Below are 22853 nucleotides of genomic sequence, written 5' to 3' on the forward strand. Positions count from 1 at the left end.
AAACTTGATTCATTCACATCAACTACCCATTATACTTGTAATGACGCTAATTCCTAAATATGAGCTCTTTTCTTTCCTTTCTTTTCTTTTCTTTTTTTCAATTCTTTCAGTTGACAAGCGGGCTTTGTACTAGCGAGTGCGACTGACTTCATCCATATACCCCTGACAATTGTACGCAACTGCTTGGAAAGTTTGGGATAAAACTTGTGTCGGCACTGGCATCGGCGTCATTGACCACCGAAGAGAAGATCTATGAAAAGTTAAAATTCAGTAGTTACTATTGCATCCACGCGACTCTCCCGGGCCACTGTTAATTCTGAGCGTCCTTGGCAAGATGTACACAATGTCTGCACCCAAACCTATGGATAGTTTTACGTGGCTAATATCAGCCTCCCACGTTTCCATTATCAAAACCACCCTCCCTGACTCCGCTATCATCCCTTAACTCACTTCTTGTTCCCGTTTAGAGGAGGTGATTTTCCTCCTACTACTCACGCGTCATGCGAATCCGCATTCAACTTACTCCAGAGAATTTATGCTGATGATCCGATCTTGTTTAATCCTTTCAAGGATCCTAAACTTAAAGCAAGGCCTTGAGATCTGCTTCTTATGCGAACAAACCCAGTAATAGGACCGTCTTCTCCCTCCTTTTCGATGCTAAGATTGGCCAAGGCATCCTCACCTAGATTCGTTAGTACTCAAGTTCTTTGAGATATTGCCCATTGTACAGCAAATTTTCTGAATGTTTGCACAACTTACCGAATACGGACCGAGCATAGAGGTTAGCGCTCAAAAACTGGCAATCCCCTTTGAGGCTTGCCTCAGGTGTCAAGCAGTTCATGTTGGTACATGCCGTCAGCTGATCCAGGAAGTCTCGTAACGACTTCGCTTTTGAGTTAATATTGACTTTGTTCTCCCATTCAAATTCAGTCCACATTGTCCGAAACTGGGTCTCAGTGCATGTAGCCGGCTGAATGTAGTCCATAATATCTACGTGTAAATCGTTCAGAATAACCACGTTGGTGTCAGTAGAATGGGCTCCATCGTATACGACATTGCCAAATATGACGCCTGTGTCCGTAGATGAGACCTTAATGGTGCACTGAACATTGTGGAAGTCATGAGGGCCGAGATTCTGAGTGGTAGGTCTCTCCACGACCTTCAAGTCACCGAGGGTAGCGAATTCCACGGACAAGTTTTGAAGCGTTTCTGTTGTTTGGTTGACAAGGAGCACGTCGAGGACGATATCAAACTGATGCACTTTCACGTAGGCCTCCGCATAGACAGGATCCGAGAAACCGGTCAGCTGCACAACACGACTAAGTTTAGAAGACAGATCTTCTGCAGTTGCTTCGCCACCTGTTGCCCTCTCCAGATCTAATTCAATGCCATCTATTCCGTCTGTAGCGTTTCGCTTGGAAAGTTGGCGGATCTGGACGACATCGTCAACCTGTACAGCCGATTTTGCTCGCTCATATGCTTCTTTGGCTTCCCGCTTCTTCTCTTCCACCTGTACCATTGCGCGAAATGCCTTTCTGGTATCGTTGAGCCAGGCGTTCTCTAGTTCTTTCTTGGTACTGAAATCGGCGAGAGACCGCACACAGGACATGATGCGGTCGACGGAATCTTCATCAATGGGAGCCTTGACAAACTGCGATTGTCCGGCGCGGAGAATAGAGATCATGATGAGCATTGCTTCAGCTCTAAGGGCATTCGTTCGAGCAACGTCAGCCGAAATTTCGGAGTGACGCATGACCAGCTTCACAAGCGTGGAAGAAAGAACTGTGGCGAGGTAGTAGTCTCCATCTAGGATGAGTTGACGTAGGGGAGGCTTCTGCGCTGCCTTAACAGCCTCGAGCTTAGCGGCTGCCGAGGATTGGCTAGTCAGAGCTGTTTCTGTGGCATAAGTCCCGTCGGCCAAGACTTTACGTGAGCCGCTTGGCGGTGCCGGCTTTGAATTGCCGTTGACTTGATCTTGGATCGGCTCGCCATCTTGATCTTCCAAAAGCCGCTGTTCTGAGGCGAGTATAGGAATCTCGCCCAAGCTAGCCCGTATCCGCTTCCACGCATCTCGAATATCTTTCTCCTCCAACGAGTATTCACCAATGATCCACATAATACCTCTGTAAATTTTGCCAGCACGGACCTCACTCAGGGTAGAAACGAGCCGTTCAACGATTGTCTTCCGAAGAGCTGGAAACTTTTCCACAACCTCCTTCACAAAGTTTATGACGTCTACTGCTGAGGCATTATTGAAGTCCGCTATGAAATCCATCAGCAAATCTACCACACTGGCAGCGACTTCCGAAAACTTGATCGCGCATTGATGAATCGAGTGAATGAGAAGAGATCGATACTCCGTATTTTTCTCATACTCCTGGTCCACGGTTTTGGATAATTCCTTCTTTAGCAAAAGAACAACTTCCTCGACGTTCTTGCTTGATATCATGTCTAAGGCGATGCCGAGGGCCTTCCTGCGCACATCAATATCTGTGCTGGAAAGCACTCTCAATACCTCCATGACTAAGTCATCGAGAATGCCTTCATTATTTTTGCGCAGCTGATCCACGCGATCCAAGACGATAAGCTTAACGTTGTTGTCGGCTTCTTTTATGCTGAGTTCAATGAACTTGGTCGCCGCAGCTTTAACAGCCACTGGGTTATTCGTCAACGCTGTTAAGGAGGACGCTGCTTCATATACCACAGTTGAGGCACCGGCTTCCAGCAAGTCGAAAATGAGTCGAAGATATCGAGCCTGTGATTGTCAGATACGCAGACACATGATATGACAATAGCCAACCGCATACCTTGTTCTGGGAATTCTGGAAAGCATCCTTCCGAATAAACTCAAGTTCCACTAACTGTAGCAGCTCCTCGGCGTTTGGTATGCCATCAAAAACAGAACTTAGATACAGGAGGGCTGCATCATGATTTATGTTTGCAAGAGCCGCGAATGCATTTCTCTTACATGTCGCATCGGTCTCGCCTTCGATGAAGGTGGAAAGGAGCTCAGATGCGTCTGGAATTAACGATGGGGAATGTGCAAATATCGAGGACACAGCAAAGACAGCGTTCTTGCGGACATATGCATGCCGATGCTCCAGACAGGATCGCGCTGACGAGAGCAGAGGTTCAATAAGCTCCGGCTCGCGCAATTTGCAGAGAAAACGCAGCGTGTTTCCTCGGATATACTCGTTCGGGTGCTGAAGGTCGTTACGAATGCCGTTGCTGCACAAGCAAAAGGGGATCAGCTAAAAAATTCCCCAATAGATGATTCAAGTTCACGGGAGAGAGCAATACCAAACCAAAATCATTTCCTGCTTCAATTTGCCGCTGGAATCGAGTTTCGGGCAGATCTCATAATAGAAGTATAGGAGCTTCTTGAGAGGTTTGTGCTTTGAAGGCATGACAAATCGAATGATATGCATAAGCAACGACGGCATTGGGTCTCCATTCAACATGACTGTGAGAATTCGCTTCATGGTCTCGACCTTTGTCTCATCGGTGCCTTTCTCCAGCTGCATACGCAAATCTGATACCGTTGGCACGTCGGCCGCATTGTCCTGATGAACCAGGCTGTAGGCATTTTCGAGAAACCCAGACATACTGAGATGCACAACAAAAGTCGAAATCCCAGATGGACATAAGCAAAGGTGATGCCGCGACTAATACCGATGCAATGCTCTGTAATCGTGGACGCCTGGATAGATACAGATAAAGGGGGTTGGCTTCAGAAACGTCCGTTCTCTGGTGGGCAGCTTCAGGAAAAGTGAGAATCAAGGTAACTGAGCAATTCCATATGCTAGAGGATTTTCTTCAAAACAAGGGACAAAAGGCTGTGTGTGTGCGTGTGCGTGTGTGTTTGCCAGTTCCAAGGCTGAAGTCGCCAGGGTCGCTGAGATTTGTCGAAGCAGCTCTCCTTAGGCCACCAGAGATAATACTTGGCCCAGACCAACTCACCCTGGGAAACAGGTGGCAGTTACGAGTCTGGGGTCCATATCACGTGCTAAGGAGGGGGCTTTTCTGGATCTTGCCCCACGTTAGGTCGAACTTGATGTGTGCTAAGTTGCTTAGCTAACATTTGACGTGGGCATAAACAAATCATCAATTCGAAGCCTTGATAATCTTCTCTCAAGGACCCTACATTGATGCTCTATAGCGCAAGCTTCACATAGCAATCGACAACATGTCTGCGACGAGCGAACCTTTCTATCTCCGATACTAGTCAGTCAAGGCATTTTGCCATAACCGTGTGAAGGGTTGACTCGCTAATATTCAAAATAGCTCTGGGCATATGGGTAGGTTCGGGCACGAATTCCTTGGTAAGTCTACAGCGCATATCCCTCAAGTCTTTTATCTGTTTCGGGATATTAATCCATGAGCAGAGTTTGATTTCAGAGTTGTGGGAGATGGAAGAAGTGCAGTTGCGAGATACGCGAACAACTCCAACTACAGGAACGATAGTCTCATTCGCAAAGAAAGTATGTTTCCAGGCTCGTTAATAAGCCGTACCCCGTACCTTTATCATTTCCTAGAGATAATTCAGTTTTTAACTATGCTGCCAGTGTGTGTGAGCTCATCTATTGTGGAGGAGATAAAACGCATTATCAAAACGAGCGAAATAATCAAGTGAGGCTGCGACCAAGGAGACAGTTACATGTATCCATGCTGACAATCTCTCAGAGAGGATGATTCCAAGTGGCCACAGAAGAACAAAGATGGCCGCCAGGAATTGGAAATCAGACTTGGGAACGACCATATTTCCTTCGAGGTTAGTACAACACGGCCCTTACCATCTTATGCTTTTCCATACTGATCCATGTGACCAGACCGCCAAGATAGGATCGTTAGTCGACGTAACCGAGTCCGCCGATCCCGAAGGCTTACGAGTTTTCTATTATCTGGTTCAAGATCTTAAAGCACTTGTATTCAGTCTAATAGCACTCCATTTCAAAATCAAGCCTATATAAGACCGAATTAATATATGAAGGAGATAAGACAGGGTGTTTCTCCATGGAAGAGAGAAATATTATTGCGCGGCGAGAAGAGCTTAGGTGGTCCGAGGGCTAATCTAACAGCTATTAGGTAGTTCTATAAATCGACCCAGGTCATATTGAAACGGCTTATGGCGATGGTATCGGCGCAGTTGGCACTTGGGTGCACAATTGGGAACTTTGGCGCGGAGCAAGACCGACCTCGGGTAATCGGGCTCGATTCAGTATACTACGAAGCAATCACTCCCAACGCCAAAGAATTCTCCAAAGTCGCAAAACTCATGGAGCGCTATAAATTACATGTCAGTTATATGATTAACTGGCCTTGCCCTTCAGCCATGGTCGTGAATGTATTATCTTTCAAATATCCAATCTTGCTTCATTTTGTCCCGCATTAGTATCATTCAAGGCTATCACAAAAGACCCCAAAGCATTCTGGATCTACGATCGCTTTCCGACACTCGGTTATTACCGATGGCGGCGAAGCAGCTTTAGAGTATAGCACACGCACCAAAATGTTGACAGATTCAGTTCCTCGATTTGAAAGACAAGCATGTCTGCTGTATAGTCTTCAAAGTTGGAGTACAAGCCTGTCCCCAAGTATCGACATGATATCGACTGCAAGATTACAGGATTTTCTAGGTCCTTATTTGCAATATGCAGCTATTTGGTTGGAGGCGATTAGTGTCCCTGTCAGCCCTTCGTACGATAGTGTATGCAGCGCCGCAAGCACATAAGCAACACTCCAACGCACTTGTTTTTAAGACACATGTGCACTGGTGGAGTCATCAGGCTGGCTGTAGCCAACATTCTTCTTAAAATCTTCACCAGAACAGGCATTGGCATCGAAGCATCGAAGTCAATTCACCTACGCCTACCTACTAGGTACCTACCTGTAATAATAATTGCTGCGCGCAGTACGAAGCTGGAGTCTTTCGACTTAGATACCTACAAGGTACTAGGTACCTGATAGCCATCCAACAGGTTCATACTTTAGGGATAAATGCAGCGAACCGTAGGAGACTCAACCTGCGATGGGAAGTTCCCTTCAAAAGCTGTCCGGTTACACTAGACCAGTAAACATTAATACTACTAGTAGTAGTAGGTACTACGTAGGCGCATATCACTTGACGCTCCTTGCGCTTGTTTCCCTGGAACTGGAGTACCAACTCGGTATTCGCCTCTTGGGATTATTAACCAATTTAGGCCCTGATTCTATAAACCGCGGCTAATCGTTAGCTGGCTAAAAACACTATATAACACGTATAATTATAGCGCTTACTTATTTTAATAAGGGATTTATGTATAAAGCTATAAATAAAACTTATATTATTTATAATCTTTTATTTATAATATATTAAGCTAATAAAAACCGCGTAAATACTTGTAAAAGGCTTAATTATTAAGTTTTTAGTTGATTTTACCTTAAATTTAAAAGCTAAAAGTAATTTATGAGAACGTGCTAAATACTATTATACTATTAATTAGCTAGGCCTATTATGTAAGGTAGTTAAGGGCAGAGTATTAATAAGAAAACTATATTTTTAATTTTTAAAAAAGCTTAAATATTTAATAATAAATCTAATAAAATACTTGAATTATAATAATAAATAAATAAATTAATTAAAATTATAACTAATTAGCTTATATAAAAAAGTGGGTTCTTATAGCTTTTAATAAGCTAAAAAACTAGATTATATAATTTTATAAAAAATTATAATATTATATTATACTATAAAAACTATATTATATGGTTTTTTAAGTTTTAAGCTTATAAGAGTATATAAGAACCCACTTTTTTATATTAGCTTATTATATAAAATTAATATTAATTATTTATAAAACTTATAATTATATAAGTATTTTATTAGATTTAATATTATTTATTATATTTAAAACTATAAAAACTATAAAACTATAAAACTACACTACTACTATAGCTCTGCCTTTACTTAGCTCGTTTTTTAGAATTTTTTTTTAAATAAGTTAATAAGTTAACATATTAAATTATGTAGAAGTACTAGAATAGCTTATAATAGCTCTAGGGTAACCAACAATAATAATAATATATTAATTTTTTAATAAAAAAATAATAATTTTAAGACTTATCTTCAAATAATTATATTATTATAAAAAAATACGAGCCGCGCGCGTAGGTAAGTACACAGGTACATAAAAGTACAGGCGTAAGCACTGAAGTTCACACTAATTCTCCACACCCAATAATGTAGACACACAATGACAATGGTTTTTCAGCCTGTACCGCAACCGCCGCATCAGGAAAATAAGGTACATACTACCAATAAAGCTCTCAGCGGTGAACTGGGCGCTAGAGCAAACAGCTGAACATCCAAGCGGGAAGAAAGGTCCACCTTGCGCACATGCCTGCCTGATAATACCGGGCGGTACTGGAAACGGGCGTTGGCAGACACCTCCACATCCATATCGCCGATTCAAGTCATTCATCTCTACCTTACCAACACGATCGCCACAACTCTTCCTGTGTAGCTCAGCGCTGCATCCTCTTCACCCTCCGATGAATTCTGGCATTTCCTTCGCCAGAGCGACACCTAACTCAAGATCTGCCATTTGCCTCGCAGCTTCATGAGAAACGACCTCTTCCCAACCAATGCCTTCGACTGGCGCCCACCACAACCAACCCCGACTGACATTGACCACTCCTCCTTCTTTTTGCAATTGTTATCAAATTGGATCTCGTTAACAACGATATTCAAAGTGACGCCTCTTGCCTAAAACAGCGCGCAATACGGCTCCACTTTACCTTGCAGTCAAATTGCTATCACAGCATCTTTTGCTCGAATTGATCCATCGCCTCCTGTGCACTCCCGGAGTACGAGTCGACACTCTATCTACATCAGGAGGCACAAATTAGCGGTCGACCCGGTTGTTGTGCCCTATACAATAGGCAAATATACCTTGCCAGTCACCAGTCTATCCTCTGCTATCAACAATGCCGACACCGTCACTGAATCAACCTCCGGATCAACCATCATCGGCCTCTCCGTATCCTTTCTCAACCTGTCCCGACGACATTCTCCATACGACACGCCATGGCGTAGATACTCATTCGGGCCCAGCTCTTGATGGACTGTCACCGGATAACTTGGGGTTGGAATCACAAAGAGAAATGCACAGAACAGTGGAAACCGCCACTGACAATCGCATATCAGAGTCTCCATCCTCAAGAGATACTACAGTCTCCCCAGCGCCACAATCTAGTACCACCGCAGTTACATCACCAGAACCTCATGGAATAGATGCCGGGCACACAATGAAGAACCCAGAGTTGGGTCCGGACGGCCCAACTCCACACACGACCAGTGCCAGGCCGAGTCAGTCGCGAGGGCAGCCCCCAAAAGATCTGGGAGAAACAAACTTGGCAATGTTTGAGGAAGAAGACGCCGCGTGCACTCCACCGTCCATGGGATCAGACTACTCCAGCGCTCGGGTACGCGCGAATTGACTAACGCACATGTTTTATTTTCTGCTAACTTCTTTAGGCCATACCGTTTGCACCGTTGTCCTTCTTGCAGCCAGGCAGCAGATTTCATGGAACACAACAGTCAGAACGCCAAGTATATGATGTCCAGGTGGAAATCAAACATGTCGATATGCGCGAGTCCTTTCTCTGCGGATACTTGCGCATCCAAGGTTCGAGATATATACCCTCTTCCATACGCCTTCGCTGGTGCTATTCCAGACTGATATATGCAAAAGTGCTAACCGATTGTTGTGACATAGGTCTCACTGAAGACCACCCAACTTTAACAACTTATTTCGAGGGAGAAATTATCGGATCGAAATACAGCTTCTTCACCCAGCATGAGGACTGGGGGGCGAACATGAAGGTTGATCTTAGCCATTGGGCAAAGTTCAGTGCGTTTCGGCCGTTTCAAAAGCATGCACGCAAAGGTCCGGTGACCATTCCTGATGTAACACAAAGAGAGAACATCTTTATGCGATGGAAGGAACATTTCCTGGTGCCCGATCACCGGGTTCGGACCATTACCGGAGCCAGTTTTGAGGGCTTCTATTATATTTGTTTCAATCAGCTCAAGGGGGAGGTCAGCGGGATTTATTTTCATTCAAAGAGTGAAAAGTAAGTGTAACCGACACATTGTCATTGCCACAGATTGGTTCTAACTACGTTCCAGATTCCAGCAGCTCGAGTTAAAACACGTCCCAAATCGAGGATGCTTCAGCGCTACAGAGTTCCGGTAATGAAAGGATACAGTCAATTTGGACAAGGTTGATACCTTAGCGTTCCTGATAAGGAGCAGAAGGGTAAGGAGTACAGTATTGCAGCTCGAAGTATATAGCGGCATTTTATTCCAGTACGGTCCCTAGCATCAGACGGATTTCTCCGAGCTCGCTGGGTTTAGATGGCACGAAATGCGCACTTCTTTTCATAGTCTACAGGCTTGGTTAAGCATAACATACGCAGGGGTCTTGGATAGCGTACATTGATGAGCGGGTTATTGAGGACAGGGCGTAAGGACAAATATGTAACATTTAGGAACACCAAAGTGGTATGGGAACATGATTTCTATTGTTGCTGTCTTTAAGACTCGAACTTCTTGAAATATCCGCGCCGGAATGGGTTAAGGTCGTCAACAGTTGAGCCCACCGTGCTGACCGTCTTCCGGTTGTGGTATACTGCCACAGCTGCTGCAGAAACTTTTTCGTCCGAAAGTCGACTATATGTTATCAATCGTCTTGACCCTACAGCCGTGATTAGATCCTGGCCTAGGAACACGAAAGCAATCATTGGCTAAGCCAGGTTCATGATTGACTGGCGGCAGTAGGCTAAACTTGCAGGTTAACGAGGTAAGGACTTACACTTGTTGAACTTTTGAACACAAACCACCACCACTTCGAGCGACGGGTGGGTGGGCACGGGTATTTCTTGGTCCTCGTCATTCGCGGTGGGCATCCAGAACGATAACCTACCATTGTCAACCAGCGTAGCTGCTGCAAAGGCGAGGATATCGTCCAGCATCGCCAAGAAACTGTAAGGCTTTTTGGGTGGCACAAAATCAGGCGAACTGGAACGGTCAGCCAAAGTTTTTGTTAGCGGTATTGAGTGCGGAGTCCAAAATGCTCTCTTGTAGGATGAATGACGCGTATAATTGAAGACGTACGAAGCATTTTTTTTGCCCTGTTCAACAAGCCATGGTGTCTTTTCAGGATCCTTGAGCCCGAGAACCCTCAGCCCTTCCCGAACGCCGTATGGCGGGTCACAGACTATCCCATCCCATATCCGTCTATCCCTCTTGATTGGCGAATTCATGAGATCAGCAGCGAAAACGTCACCTAATCGTTGTTTGATATAATACTGCTGAAAGTTGCCCCTCAAGCTCTTGGCCCCCCCTTCGCCACGAATGCTTCTGCCGTCTATATCACTGCCCCATGCCATCGCACCGAAGCAAGCACAAGCGATTGGAAACGACCCCGTGCCAACAAATGGGTCATAGAAAAGCTTTCCAGGCCCTGCCAGGGCAATGTTTGCGGTTATGAGCGACAGTTCCGAATCCATGCTCGTGGTAGATATATAGCCTCGCTTCTTCAGGTCGAATTTAAGAACAGTTTCCCGTGATGACTTTCCAACGAGGCGCCCTAAATAAATATTGGTGGGTTTTTCTATTCCAAGTGGGACGCTATTGAATGGCCATTGTTCGAATACTGTAAATATTTCGTCTGGTTGCGACATACGAATCGGTCCCTCAAATGGTAGGTAGTCAAATGTGTTGATAATGGATAGTCTCTCGTTATTTGAGTGTGTTCCTTGGTATGAGTCGATGGTGAATTTGAAGGATACAGACTTGTAATCTGCCCATAGTTTGCTAGTTCGTTCCTTCACGGACTGATGTAGGGCATCAAATGTGGCACCTGTCCCCCAGAGTTCATGTACGGACTGAGCAAGAATAGACCTTCGAATCAGTCTTTGAGCGTCTCTAACCGAAGGAAGACGCGCAATGCAGAAGGGGGACTGCTAGATTGTCAATGTGGGAATGAAAGTGAAGATTGGCAACACAAACGTCATCGCTGTACTCCAGGACTTCCAAGTCAACGCTTTCTATCACGGCAAGAGCCTGTATCTCTGCCACGCGGAACGATTCATGGGCTTGTGCGAATTTTATGATGAAATCCATGGTAGGCTTCTGAAATATCAAATCAATCGTCGGCTGTACCCGCTGGGCGTATTGAGAGTAGAAGTCTTGAGACTGCTTATTTGTGGCCGTCAACTTCAATAGTCCTGCTGCCTCAGTGGCAGTGAGCGAGTAGCATAACCACGCAGGGCACGCGAATTTGGATAACCAAATCCGATGATGAATGACCATGAGCGGCCTACTTATGCTATTCTTCCGACTCCTTTTCCGTCGCACGAAGATGTTCTCGGGCCTATGTTGTTGCTTGAGTCCTTTCACTCTAGGGTTGTCGATTTTTTCCCCCCCCAGCCCCCACTCACTGGGGCAGTTCGTGTCGCTAATTGAGATCAAAACAGATTTGGGGCTTTGCTCCCATATGCATTACCACAATCACCACCGCCTGGAAGCAACGAATGCCGAAGAGGGGAAACACCTAGGTTTTCAAGTCAGATACTACAGGAGCCTACAAAGCTTCCTCTTTGCCTCGCACCACATCATTGTCTTGCTGATTTTCAGCAACCAAGGATTACACAAAACCAAGCCTTAGATACCATGCCGGCTATCAGTGGCAACACCAGAGCTACACTCAATGTGGCACATTCTCGCCCCCTCATGTACCAACCTGCCGCTTGTCTTATGACGCATGGCACAGTAGGTCCTGTAAACGACGATCAATCTTCACAGCAAGGTGCTCCATGGGCCTTGATCGAAGACCAAGACTTTATTTCGAAGGTAGGTTTATGATCAAATAGAATCCGAGCGAAACGTCCTTATTTCGCACAATCCTGACCAATTCAACAGGTTGACTTGATTGCATCTGCTGAAATGCATCAGACCATAGAGGAAAGTATCTTGCAGCGTAAGCCGCAGCCCTGTTTCTACCGAACCACCATATCTCTTGGCCAGCTGTTAGACTCGGAACAATTCATCCAGCTTATCCGAAACCGTACGTAGAAGTACCGACTCTGAAAGATGTAACCTGACTGACCGAGACACACAGAAGAGATAACAATGTTTTGTGAGGCAAACTCGACGTCTGCAAGCAGCTATGCTATTAGGAATGGTAAGCGACGAGACATCATGACAATAATGAGTGTATGCTAAATGAGACACCATAGGAATACTTACCATTCATATGGACAAAGAGACGTTTCAAAGAGCTGGAATTCCAGGCAAGCCACTAATTGCCCGAGCTGGAAGCGACGGCCAACCCAAATGGGGTAGGGAACTCTGCGGACATCCAATGCTACAACATCACAGGTGTACTATGAGGCTAACTAAAATAGGTATTTCAGTTGATTTAAACAGCCGGGCTTCATCTCCTGATGGAAGAATACCTGTCTGCTTGGAGCATGCCTGTTCCACAGTCTTCACTGAACGATTAGTGTGGCTGTTATGCCTCAAAACAGGATCGGGTAAGATCACGCCCAGTTCCGCTACATATTAACCCTAGGCTCTCCTGTCTTTCGAAATCTTCTGCGTAGCAAATCTTGTACTCCATTTATCTGATTGAAACCGAATACGAATGCTGACACGATATATCCCAGCCCTCAATAACAATCTCTGGGAGAATTCCCAGCCACATCAGTACAGCATCGCCTCCAAAGCTTTGCATAAGATCCTTGCCCTGCCTGAAATGCTCCCTACCACTTCATTGACAGCCGCTGAACATGTGGGTCTCGAGGAGCGAGGCATTGACCTATACGAGTGGCTGTCACTGGTGAGGCTGGAGAGTGCGCGAGTTGAGCCGGACGACAAAATAGATCCTTACCTATCAAGATACTGTGTCACGGGTAAAACCTCTAATCGTCTGGATGTTTGTAAAATCACGTGGCAAGGCTTTATTGGAACCAGTTGGTTACGCGACCTAGCCCGTGATGTACTGGCAGTATGCCCCAGGCGGAGTTGGTTATCCATCATCGCGACCAGCTCTTATTGCGTCGAGATGGGCGTCAATGCCGAATCAGTTTTGTTACGACCACCTGGACAGGAGGACCAGTATCTGATGTGGCAGATTAAAAGATGCAAATGAGCAGTTAGTGAGTCTGCTTCGACCTCACATTTCGCTCATCCCCTAGAAATCGATCTGAAATGGTATCCTCCACCAATTTTCGCAAATCAGCCTGTCCAGACGGTGCATTAAAATCATCTCGTTGTGCCAACTCTTCTATGCGGCGACGGAACCCTGTGTCGACGTCAGACGGGACCTGCTCCCCTGCATCCATCGTGCCGACGATGAGTTTCATTCCCTGCGGTGGAGAATGGATGGCTTCTGCAGTGACAGTGTGGGCAATAGCTTCTACTTCCTTTCCCGGCTGGTTGATGTCGAGGCTGGTCAGATACGCTGCAACTGTAGAGAACTCGCCCTCCGATTCAATCCTCTCCCTAGCCGTCATGCCATCGGCTCCTTTATGATGGGCATCAATCCCCAACTCTTCGACCAAAACCTTTGCGGCCTCCAGTGTTTCGACGACGAACAGCGCTGTTTCGTTATCCTCATCCTTCATATTAACATCGACATGAAATTCAAGAACCAAGGCCCGTAGCAAATCCAGATGGTTGTAGCTGGCTGCCGCATGAAGGAGGGAATAACCGTGCTCATCTTGTGCGGCTGCTAGGTCTGGATTTTCACGAAGAAGCGGAAGTAATGAAGGGCTGTTGTCCGCAGCAAGAAGGAACGTATTTGGTGACATGTTGACAGCCTTTGGGTTGTGCGACAAGGGCGAACGTAAGATGCACATCTAAAGATGTCTGAGGGTTGTGGCAAATATTATTCAAAATGAGGTTGACCAAGGGTATTTGAAGACGGGAGCGCAAAAGTTCGGGTTGGATAGGCGGATTATGTCAGACAGGGTTTCTACTCACCCGAGCACACACACCTTGATTTGGCTCTTTGGAACATCCCACAAGAAAACAGGCCCAAAAATTACGTGGTTACTGTATACTCTATTCTCTGAGTGATATTAAAGGGATTGGGCTCGACCGCTAACAGTGTTATTGGTATCTTCACTATTCAGCTCATTTATACTGATTTCGACAACCATCTGGCAGCACAACTCTTCCAGTCACCAGCTGTGTTTTGTGGATTAGACTGCGGAAATGTGATTAATGATTCATGCACACCTGATTTCTCCCCTGCCTGCATCGCTCTTTGCTTCGACAAAAGAGACAGACGATGGCTGAAATGAGCTGCCCAGGGGGCGCGGATTTGCCTGCCTTCATTCGTTGAATCCGCCTGCCCAATATCATGCTGGCAAGCTGTTCGCTTTGCTGTGCGCTGAGCTTTATGTACTCGTACTAGGTAGTTACGGAGTAGTTACTCCGTATACAGACAGGAACCGGGCAGCTTTGGACCCACCCGCTCGAGGGCTTGTCGGCGATGACCCATTCTCAAGACAAGCTCTAGTTACTGGCACGAGTCTGCTCCTGGTGTCAAATGTTTACATGCACGCAATCACTCGTGCCTCGAGCTTTGCGAGGCTGGAAAACGCTAAGGCGGAGCAAAAACGCAGGAGAAATTGAGGCTGTGAGTCATAGAGGTTCCCCGAGTTTCGGCTGTTCCAGGTCGGTCTGCTTCCACGTTCTAAGATATCTCGGGCGAACTAGTTCTTCTTGCCTTCTCACTCCGATAAAGGACCACATCATCTGACACAGAAAGGGCTCCAGTCTCGATTGCACAAGCTCAAGTACTTGCACAATAAAATGTCGTCAGCTGCGCCGTACATACCTCAAGATATCGACGATGTCTCTCGCATGCTCAATGCCCTAGAATTGGCTAGGAAAGAGAAGCGACACGGCGGGTTTGCTATCAAGAAGACTAGTTTCCATGTCAAAGGCTCAACAAACGAGATCAAAATTGATTCATGGAAATTGCAAGACTGGGATTATAAGCGACCGGATCTTCCCACATACGCCCGCGGCCTCTTCACCACTCCCAAAGCACCGCGGCAGCACCCTGAAATAGCCGTCAGAGGCTACGATAAGTTTTTCAACGTCAGTGAAGTGCCGGAGACGAAATGGGAGAACATAATTGCCAATACACTTCCCCCATATGAGCTCACGCTCAAGGAAAATGGGTGCATTATATTTGTATCTGGGCTTGACGATGGTACACTATTGGTCTGCAGCAAACATTCCACAGGTGACCGAGATGATATTCAAGTCAGCCATGCCAGCGCAGGTGAGAGACGCCTAGAAAGACAGCTCTCAGCTATTGGCAGAACCAAAGAAGATCTAGCTAGAGAGCTTCGAAGCCGCAACGTTACCGCAGTCGCCGAACTCTGTGACGATTCATTTGAGGAGCATGTTTTGGCATATAACTCTGACAAGGCTGGCCTGTATCTCCACGGGATCAATCTCAATCTCCCGGAATTCGTTACGTACCCCAGCCCGGCCGTACAGGAATTTGCAGATAACTGGGGATTTATTAAAACGGGCTTTACGGTGATGGGGAACATCCAGGAGGTAAAGACATTTCTGGAGAATGTTGCGCGGACAGGATCGCACGACGGAAGAGAGGTCGAGGGATTCGTTATTCGGTGCAAAATGAGTACTGACCCGGCCACGCGACCCTACCAAGATTGGTTTTTCAAATACAAATTTGAAGAACCATACTTGATGTATCGACAATGGAGAGAATGTACAAAGGCACTTATTGCGGGGAAACCACCCAAGTTCAAGAAGCATCACAATATCACTGAGGAGTACCTGCTGTATGCTCGCAAGCGGTTGGCTGCTGACCCGAACCTTGGGAAGCTATATAACCAGAACCATGGCATAATTGCCCTGCGAGACGATTTCCTCAAATTCAAAAACATCAATGGGCACGACGCAGCATTCTTGGACGACTCAGATCCTATTGTTATGACAGAAGTTACCGGCGACGTTATTCTATGCCCAATTGCCACCATCGGCTGCGGGAAAACCACTATAGCCTTGGCTATGTCACATCTCTTTGGATGGGGTCACATCCAAAATGATAATATATCTGGCAAGGGCCGCCCTCCTCGATTTACGAAGGCTGTCTTGGATCAACTGAAAGATCATTCCGTTGTCTTTGCTGACCGAAACAATGCAACGAAGATCGAGAGGAAGCAGCTCATAACTGATGTGAAGTTACAGCATACAGGCGCCAAGCTGGTGTGCCTCAACTTTCGGCATGATATTGAGTCTATGGAAAAAATTCGGAGTGTCACACAGGCCCGAGTCCTAGCACGTGGCGACAACCACCAGACAATACGTGCCGCGAGCGATGAAGGAAAGTTCATCGGGGTAATGGATGGTTTCATCAAAAGATTCGAGCCTTGCACACCATATGCTCGTCCAGATGACGGATTTGACGTCGTTATTGACCTGGACCCTGTAGTAGGCAGCCGACGAAACCTAGAGACTGCGGTGAGCCGATTGAAGCAACACTTTCCTAATCTTATCGAAGCAATTCCGTCTACGGACGAATATGATGCAGCAATCCAGACTGCACTTAATTACCAACCTGATATCCATCACCGTAATCCAGCTCGAGCAACGGATAATAATACTAAAAAGAAGCGGAAGCTAGAGTACATGTCTGTGGATGTTGCAAGCGACAAAGTCAACTACGTTATACAAAAGGCTTTCAGCGCTTCCACTTCACAGACCGCCCGGTTCTACATGCAATTGAAACAGACTAGGAGGATACAGAGCGGGTTCCATGTTACGCTAATGCACAGAGCAAGCATGGACGAATATCCCGATCTGTGGCAACGATACATTGCGGCGTGGGAAGCCGCAGGTAGCTCGGAATCACAGTTTGGAGAATGTGACCTGTTGTTGGAAAGGGTACGTTGATTTCGCCTACATCTGCCTAGTTTCGAATCACGAACTCTGTTTGAGCTGATCTATGCCGTTATTAGATTGTGTTCGATGACCGTATAATGGCCGTCGTAGTGCGCTTGTTGGACGACACAGGCAACTGGGAGTGTGTGAACCGAGTTGCCCACATCACAGTGGGTACCAGGGATAACGCAGTCAAGCCGAAGGAGAGCAATGACCTCTTGGCTAAATGGATTGAGGCCGGCGCTGATGGCGAACATATTTCCGAGGTGGTTTTAGAGGAAAAGCCGGTCCTCAAAGGCATCGTGAGGGGAGTGCTCTCGAGGTAGAGTAGCATTATTTCAGTGGGCAAAGTGTTTGAAGAAGAGATCACCAAAGCTGAAACTCTATGACTTCAATACCACACCCCCGCCCAGGGCTTTACTGACGGTGTTGTTTCGCCATTATTTCATGTGATTGATCCCAGCAAACCTTGCCAGTTAGAGCTTATTGTACACAACAGATTGAGTTGTATCGAACAGAGGACAATAATTTATCCAGTTCATGTCAGTTCGCTCCTGCCTGGTACAGTAACTGTTGCCACTAACCACATTTTGGTAAATCGCACCCCACATTCTTGGGTAAATAGGGTAAATGGCTATCGCAATGACTCGTCAAATATACTAAAAATCTTGAAAGACCAAAACGTATATTCGCTGGCACACTGCTTTCGATCACTCATCATCCAGTATACGACTCGCTATGCGTCCAAAAAATGGCACTTCATATCTGCAATAGTGTTAGCCGGGAGAACAACGGGAGGTTCAATTAGGATAGGATTCAGTTCAATACCTGTCCAGAATCTCAGCATCTCTATAAGCTCTTAGCGATAGTAGAGCAACGAGAGCAACATCGCCTATCAAGAAAACCCCAGTGAGGAACAACGACCACGAGAACAACAGATGGAATACGAGTAATGTGGTGAATAATAAGGCTGATTGCCATGCATGGAACCTGGGTTGCCACTGTTAATAATACCTCTTTTCATGTGTACTGAGATGTCTGATTGTTGTGACAGCTGAAGCTTTACAGAAATAAAGAAAATTTTCGAAGCTTACCGAACATAGTCACTATTGCGCTCCAAGATAAGTAGGGCGATAGCACCAAGAGGGGGAAGTGCCAGATAGGCCAAGCAAGCCTCATAGTCAAGCCGCAGCCCTAGGCTGGTATCGAACTCGCTGATTTCGGCAGCTGGACAAGAGCCAGGCATAGTTGTTGCCGCGCCAGCACTACCTGACCACCCACCTGCCTGGCTTTCAAGATTTGCCCAAGTCCGTTGTGGTTGTGGGTGTTGTAGCGGTGGAGGGCTTCGAGTATTGCCCGGTGAGAAGCGCCGTCTTGATGTACCGTCTTGGGACTGCCGAGGGGACGGTGAATTGAATTCAGGCGAGGCAACACGAGAGTGTTCAGGCGGGGAGGATTGGTACGGAGCGAAATCCATTGTGGAAGTGGTCGAGCGTGGTTACTCACCGGGCCGTCTTGTCGTGATTATCGTTCGATGGTCGAGGAATCTAGGACCGCCTTAGTTCGATTAAATATACCTAGACTACTTCTATAAGAAAAGATTAGATGCCCCATACCTGCAACGAAGCCCGACTGCGGATTGTTCTCTATGCAAGACTTACAAGTGGCGGCGAAGTCACCAGTTTCTCAAGTTTCATCCAAATGCTCAGATGCCATGGGAGCAGAACAAATCAGGGAGGTCGCGTACTGGCAAGTATTTCGTAGCTATCTCCTGAAGAGGCTTTACGAACAGATGGCAGACAGCACTATGTAGTGGTTTATTATGCCAGAGACAGTCGATTGCAGCTATGCAGTGGGGCATAATACGTACTTACTTACCTACGCGCGTGGCTCTTATTTCTAGTAATAATATAACTATTATAAGATAAGTCTTAAATTATTATTATTTATTGAAAGTTTAATATATTAAGTAAAATTTTACTTAATTATTTTAGTTTAATTAACAATTAAAGAATAATTATTTAAAAACCCCTTAACGCGTTAAGGTACCTAGGCACTTAGTAGGTACCATGTAGGGACAGACACCAAGCCTGGTCAAGTGTGGACTCCATAGCTCCATAGCGGGCCTGTCATATTGCTTCCAGATGTCACAACTCATGCGCTTCCTTAAAATGCTTCCAACGTACGGAGTAATAGCTGCACTATTGGTACTAAGCATTTTGGGCAAGCAAAGCCTTGGTATTTGGTGCGATAGTAGTGCTACAGGTGTCATCGGTCATGTTTGATAATAGATCAAGGTAGCATATTCGTGCATAGGTCAAACGTGAATCATAATAGTACAACCGACATCTATAGCACCTGTCATTATAATACATGTTAGGCCTGCTATTTACCTAGTAGGTATTTAGCGAGGGCTGGCGTCAGAAGAGGGCTTTCACAATTGCGATTTCTCGTCACCACAATCCAGCTGTAGCCTCCTACCCTCCAGAGAAAGCCATATACTTCGGCTGCCGCCCTCGAGGGCTCCCGCAATACCCAGGCCAGCTCCTTGCAAGGTGTTGATAAGCTGTGCTCGTAAGCCGTCCATTCCACCCTTAATGCCGCCCACCCAATTCACCCCAGCCTGATCAAAAATCTGGCCTTCAATGCGACCACCCAATAACAAAAGTTTGGCAAGGCCATTCTGGCAGATAGGATCGTGGTAACCGGGGCTCTTTTTTCTAGTCGGTGCGGGGAATACCCCAGGCACAGGTGATAGGATAGTTAAAGCAACTGCAAGATGTGCCGGCGAAACTGCTGGCAAAACAAGTGCCGCAATAGGACCAACCATTAGTGGCTGGAGTTGTGCAAAGGCAGAGTCAACTGGAACAGTGGCTTCACGAATTGCCTCGTAGGCTATTTTCGAGAGGTCATGTGCTGGTTGTCCCTGGCTTGCCACTTGCGCAGAGAGTGATGTTTTGGAAACATGTGGGCTGTGAAACTCGACAATCCTCAATGCAACACTAAACATGTTTGTTCGCACAACCTGTAGCTGCATTCGTGAAGACAGATCCGCACAGTCCAAGCCGGAAGGCTGGTTGGGCTTCGGTACCGCGTCAATGGCTTTCTTCAGCTCTCTCCTGACAGCCGCCCATTCAATGGCTGTCAAATTACTGTGCTGGAAGAACAGCATCAATGGCGTCGTCCGCAGTAAAGAGGTATAGGTTCGGATCAACTGGCTCTTTCTTGTATCGATCGGCCTTGCACTAGCAGGTTTTGTCACTGGAGCATAATCATAGTCACCGGAACGGAATTTCGCCGTATCAATCGCCGCTTGACTTGCTGTTGCAAATGAGATCGTTGAAGAGAAAGATTTGAACCGTTCAACTTGTTGACTAGGAGCCCTATGTTTCGACAATAGGAGTCGCAGGCATGGCCCTGTTGCTTTGTCCAGTCCATGAACCATCCTGTAAATATTAGCATAAGTCAAATAGCGAGCTTGGCATTTCCGGCGCGCATACTTACTTTTCGGACAGTAGCGAGTTTCCTGGTACATCCGTGTTCAACAGCCTTGAGCTTTGGAAATACATCTGGAGGCAAATATTCAGTGGGGCCGGATAAACTTTTGGCCCCTGCCCCTTCCAAGTGCTCTCAGAAACGTTGCCTGCTGACTAACACAAGTGCTCCTAGAGCATATAGAGAGAAGTTGCCAACGATTGCGCGCCACTGTCTGCCTAGGATTGTCGAGCATCCATCACCCCCTCTGACTCTCCTGCAGCTTGGCCCAGCTCTTGCAACATCTCGTCGCCCTGATCCAGTACCAAGTCCGAGCTGCGACAGCCTTTTCATTTTTGCTCCGTAGACCTGCCGAAACAAATCTATTAACCAATTAGAATATCGGAGCTACTTTTAGTGAGACTGCACTTATTCACGGCGTCCACGATGTCCACTCTCGAGGAGCTCGATGATCTCGATCGTAGAGACAAAGATGAAAAGAAAAGAAATGGAGGTCCCAACCAAGGCAAGGAGGGAGGACCAGATGGAGACGAGGAAATGAAAGAGGTAGATGACGATATCTTGGACGACGAGGTACTTGGCCTCAGCACACAAGATATTTTGACGCGGAAGCGACTACTGGAAAACGATTCTAGAATTATGAAGAGCGAGCTTTCCCGGCTGTCACATGAAAAAGCAGCAATGGGGGAGAAAATCAAGGACAATGTGGATAAGATTGCGAACAACAGGTATGCATGACACAAGGGCTGCAAAATGTCAACACTATCAACCTCTTGCTAACTAGTTCCCAGACAGCTTCCGTATCTTGTAGGCAACGTTGTGGAGTTGCTAGACCTCGATCCTACGGCTGAATCGTCAGAAGAGGGTGCGAATATTGACCTGGATGCAACAAGAGTAGGCAAGTCAGCTGTTATCAAGACGTCTACTCGCCAAACCATTTTTCTGCCACTCATTGGGCTGGTGGATTCTGACCAGCTGAAACCTGGGGACCTCATAGGAGTCAATAAGGACTCGTACCTTATTCTCGACACACTACCTGCCGAGTATGATAGCAGGGTGAAAGCGATGGAAGTAGATGAAAAGCCTACAGAGCAGTATACAGATGTCGGTGGTCTCGACAAGCAGATTGAGGAGTTGGTTGAGGCGATTGTATGGCCGATGAAGGAAGCCGACAGATTCAAAAAAATTGGTATCAAAGCCCCTAAAGGTGAGAAACCCACCAGCTACTTCTTTAAATCTGCCGGCAGCTTCCCTCGCTTCGATTTCGAGATCTTGTGACGGCTGTATCTACATGTCCAGCAACAGTTCCACTGATTTTTTTTTTTTCAGGTGCTTTGATGTACGGCCCTCCCGGCACTGGAAAGACACTGTTAGCAAGAGCTTGTGCGGCGCAAACAGATGCTACATTTTTAAAACTGGCGGGACCACAGCTCGTCCAGATGTTCATCGGCGATGGAGCCAAGCTGGTTCGGGATTGCTTTGCCTTGGCAAAGGAGAAGGCGCCAGCTATCATATTCATCGATGAACTTGATGCTGTCGGCACGAAGAGATTTGACAGCGAGAAGAGCGGCGACCGTGAAGTCCAAAGAACTATGCTGGAGCTTTTGAACCAGTTGGATGGCTTCGCATCGGACGACCGCATCAAAGTTCTAGCCGCGACAAACCGTGTTGATGTGCTCGATCCAGCTTTGCTTAGGTCGGGACGACTCGATCGTAAAATCGAGTTCCCACTACCTAATGAAGAGGCCAGAGCTCAAATTCTCAAAATTCATTCCCGAAAGATGAAAATAGACCCTGGTGTCAACTGGGGTGAGCTTGCAAGGAGTACCGATGAGTTCGGCGGAGCAATGCTTAAAGCTGTTTGTGTTGAGGCGGGCATGATAGCCCTGCGGTCAGGAAAAAACAAAATTGGCCATGAGCATTACGTTGATGCAATTGCTGAAGTACAAGCCAAGAAAAAAGACGTGAGTCCCGATCCGAAATCGCCATCACCATCATTAAGAGACACGTGGCTAATTATCACGGGTAGACCGTCAACTTCTACGCCTAAGCGTGGCACCACTCGCCCACACCAGGGAATGGCACGTCGGTCTCTCAGAAACCACGCCAAGATCATAAGATGGATGCCATGATATAACTAAGTAGACGGTGAGGGCGGATGTGTGTTGTTGGGTCTCTTGTATCACTAGTACTACTGCGACTGCCCGATGGCAGCGCAACCAAAAGATTATACATAGAAAATATTCCCATGTATGGACGCTACAACATGAACTGTGTATCTGTTCTGTTGGACTTGTGTCCATCGGAAGACCGACTGTATACTTCTTGGGCGCACACAACCCATTTTTGAAAGCACTTTAGATTACGTAGTAAGTAGTAG

The 22853-nt window shown here is 46.5% G+C and overlaps 10 protein-coding genes across 11 annotated transcripts; 5 read left to right on the plus strand and 5 right to left on the minus strand.

Annotated features, from left to right (window-relative positions):
* Nucleotides 1-533: 533 nt before the first annotated feature.
* Nucleotides 534-3920, minus strand: SEC26_1 (coatomer subunit beta; the record flags this gene model as incomplete). The annotated part of the gene is made up of 4 exons (XM_066120623.1): nucleotides 3301-3920; nucleotides 2808-3228; nucleotides 760-2755; nucleotides 534-682 (listed from the first exon to the last, which is right to left on the minus strand). The coding sequence occupies exons 1-4, from the start codon at nucleotides 3603-3605 to the stop codon at nucleotides 534-536; spliced, it is 2871 nt and encodes a 956-aa protein (XP_065974458.1). The 5' UTR covers nucleotides 3606-3920.
* A 174-nt stretch (nucleotides 3921-4094) lies between these two features.
* On the plus strand, nucleotides 4095-5418 carry J3458_014554 (uncharacterized protein). Its single transcript, XM_066120624.1, has 6 exons — nucleotides 4095-4224; nucleotides 4285-4322; nucleotides 4386-4481; nucleotides 4566-4629; nucleotides 4684-4771; nucleotides 4830-5418. Exons 1-6 carry the CDS (start codon nucleotides 4187-4189, stop codon nucleotides 4968-4970), a joined length of 465 nt encoding a protein of 154 aa, XP_065974459.1. The 5' UTR covers nucleotides 4095-4186; the 3' UTR covers nucleotides 4971-5418.
* Nucleotides 5419-7258: 1840 nt separating this feature from the next.
* On the plus strand, nucleotides 7259-9736 carry J3458_014555 (uncharacterized protein). The gene is made up of 4 exons (XM_007817239.2): nucleotides 7259-8463; nucleotides 8516-8666; nucleotides 8757-9114; nucleotides 9170-9736. Exons 1-4 carry the CDS (start codon nucleotides 7966-7968, stop codon nucleotides 9234-9236), a joined length of 1074 nt encoding a protein of 357 aa, XP_007815430.1. The 5' UTR covers nucleotides 7259-7965; the 3' UTR covers nucleotides 9237-9736.
* J3458_014556 (uncharacterized protein) lies at nucleotides 9537-11477 on the minus strand. 2 transcript variants are annotated; one of them, XM_066120626.1, is made up of 3 exons: nucleotides 11054-11477; nucleotides 10157-11004; nucleotides 9537-10060 (listed from the first exon to the last, which is right to left on the minus strand). In XM_066120626.1, the coding sequence occupies exons 1-3, from the start codon at nucleotides 11354-11356 to the stop codon at nucleotides 9835-9837; spliced, it is 1377 nt and encodes a 458-aa protein (XP_065974461.1). In that variant the 5' UTR covers nucleotides 11357-11477; the 3' UTR covers nucleotides 9537-9834. The 2 variants fall into 2 exon arrangements, with proteins under 2 accessions (XP_065974461.1, XP_065974460.1); XM_066120625.1 differs by having other exon boundaries at nucleotides 9537-9737; nucleotides 9855-11004.
* Nucleotides 11478-11716: 239 nt separating this feature from the next.
* J3458_014557 (uncharacterized protein) lies at nucleotides 11717-13196 on the plus strand (the record flags this gene model as incomplete). The annotated part of the gene is made up of 6 exons (XM_066120627.1): nucleotides 11717-11896; nucleotides 11966-12110; nucleotides 12165-12227; nucleotides 12283-12384; nucleotides 12451-12579; nucleotides 12712-13196. 6 exons carry the CDS (start codon nucleotides 11717-11719, stop codon nucleotides 13194-13196), a joined length of 1104 nt encoding a protein of 367 aa, XP_065974462.1.
* Nucleotides 13197-13200: 4 nt separating this feature from the next.
* J3458_014558 (uncharacterized protein) lies at nucleotides 13201-13857 on the minus strand (the record flags this gene model as incomplete). Its single annotated transcript, XM_007817236.1, has 1 exon — nucleotides 13201-13857. One exon carries the CDS (start codon nucleotides 13855-13857, stop codon nucleotides 13201-13203), a length of 657 nt encoding a protein of 218 aa, XP_007815427.1.
* A 1009-nt stretch (nucleotides 13858-14866) lies between these two features.
* Nucleotides 14867-17304, plus strand: trl1_1 (trna ligase; the record flags this gene model as incomplete). Its single annotated transcript, XM_007817235.2, has 2 exons — nucleotides 14867-16981; nucleotides 17056-17304. 2 exons carry the CDS (start codon nucleotides 14867-14869, stop codon nucleotides 17302-17304), a joined length of 2364 nt encoding a protein of 787 aa, XP_007815426.2.
* Nucleotides 17305-17799: 495 nt separating this feature from the next.
* Nucleotides 17800-18791, minus strand: J3458_014560 (uncharacterized protein; the record flags this gene model as incomplete). The annotated part of the gene is made up of 3 exons (XM_066120628.1): nucleotides 18640-18791; nucleotides 18073-18566; nucleotides 17800-17968 (listed from the first exon to the last, which is right to left on the minus strand). The coding sequence occupies exons 2-3, from the start codon at nucleotides 18453-18455 to the stop codon at nucleotides 17800-17802; spliced, it is 552 nt and encodes a 183-aa protein (XP_065974463.1). The 5' UTR covers nucleotides 18456-18566; nucleotides 18640-18791.
* Nucleotides 18792-19006: 215 nt separating this feature from the next.
* J3458_014561 (mitochondrial 54S ribosomal protein uL10m) lies at nucleotides 19007-20692 on the minus strand. Its single transcript, XM_007817233.2, has 2 exons — nucleotides 20483-20692; nucleotides 19007-20424 (listed from the first exon to the last, which is right to left on the minus strand). The coding sequence occupies exons 1-2, from the start codon at nucleotides 20545-20547 to the stop codon at nucleotides 19413-19415; spliced, it is 1077 nt and encodes a 358-aa protein (XP_007815424.2). The 5' UTR covers nucleotides 20548-20692; the 3' UTR covers nucleotides 19007-19412.
* A 14-nt stretch (nucleotides 20693-20706) lies between these two features.
* Nucleotides 20707-22735, plus strand: RPT5_1 (26S proteasome regulatory subunit 6A). The gene is made up of 4 exons (XM_007817232.2): nucleotides 20707-21201; nucleotides 21265-21680; nucleotides 21803-22437; nucleotides 22503-22735. Exons 1-4 carry the CDS (start codon nucleotides 20900-20902, stop codon nucleotides 22521-22523), a joined length of 1374 nt encoding a protein of 457 aa, XP_007815423.1. The 5' UTR covers nucleotides 20707-20899; the 3' UTR covers nucleotides 22524-22735.
* The last annotated feature ends 118 nt before the right edge of the window (nucleotides 22736-22853 follow it).

The sequence above is a fragment of the Metarhizium acridum genome (genome assembly GCF_019434415.1).
Source record: "Metarhizium acridum strain ARSEF 324 chromosome Unknown scaffold_320, whole genome shotgun sequence".
Taxonomy (NCBI): domain Eukaryota; kingdom Fungi; phylum Ascomycota; class Sordariomycetes; order Hypocreales; family Clavicipitaceae; genus Metarhizium; species Metarhizium acridum.

Bases quoted from the DNA above. Each gene is read 5' to 3' on its own strand.
- J3458_014555 (XM_007817239.2), top strand. From the start codon at position 7,966: ATGCCGACACCGTCACTGAATCAACCTCCGGATCAACCATCATCGGCC. The intron at 8,464-8,515 runs GTACGCGCGAAT...TAACTTCTTTAG, and splicing joins CAGACTACTCCAGCGCTCGG to GCCATACCGTTTGCACCGTT. The intron at 8,667-8,756 runs GTTCGAGATATA...GTTGTGACATAG, and splicing joins CGGATACTTGCGCATCCAAG to GTCTCACTGAAGACCACCCA.
- J3458_014554 (XM_066120624.1), top strand. From the start codon at position 4,187: ATGTCTGCGACGAGCGAACCTTTCTATCTCCGATACTA. The intron at 4,482-4,565 runs GTATGTTTCCAG...CTATGCTGCCAG, and splicing joins TAGTCTCATTCGCAAAGAAA to TGTGTGTGAGCTCATCTATT. The intron at 4,772-4,829 runs GTTAGTACAACA...CCATGTGACCAG, and splicing joins ACGACCATATTTCCTTCGAG to ACCGCCAAGATAGGATCGTT.
- J3458_014561 (XM_007817233.2), bottom strand. From the start codon at position 20,547: ATGTATTTCCAAAGCTCAAGGCTGTTGAACACGGATGTACCAGGAAAC. The intron at 20,425-20,482 runs GTAAGTATGCGC...TAATATTTACAG, and splicing joins AACTCGCTACTGTCCGAAAA to GATGGTTCATGGACTGGACA.
- RPT5_1 (XM_007817232.2), top strand. From the start codon at position 20,900: ATGTCCACTCTCGAGGAGCTCGATGATCTCGATCGTAGAGACAAAGAT. The intron at 21,681-21,802 runs GTGAGAAACCCA...TTTTTTTTTCAG, and splicing joins TGGTATCAAAGCCCCTAAAG to GTGCTTTGATGTACGGCCCT. The intron at 22,438-22,502 runs GTGAGTCCCGAT...TATCACGGGTAG, and splicing joins TACAAGCCAAGAAAAAAGAC to ACCGTCAACTTCTACGCCTA.
- J3458_014556 (XM_066120625.1), bottom strand. From the start codon at position 11,356: ATGGTCATTCATCATCGGATTTGGTTATCCAAATTCGCGTGCCCTGCG. The intron at 11,005-11,053 runs GTTTGTGTTGCC...ACAATCTAGCAG, and splicing joins TCCTGGAGTACAGCGATGAC to TCCCCCTTCTGCATTGCGCG. The intron at 9,738-9,854 runs GTAAGTCCTTAC...TCACGGCTGTAG, and splicing joins TGTTCAAAAGTTCAACAAGT to GGTCAAGACGATTGATAACA.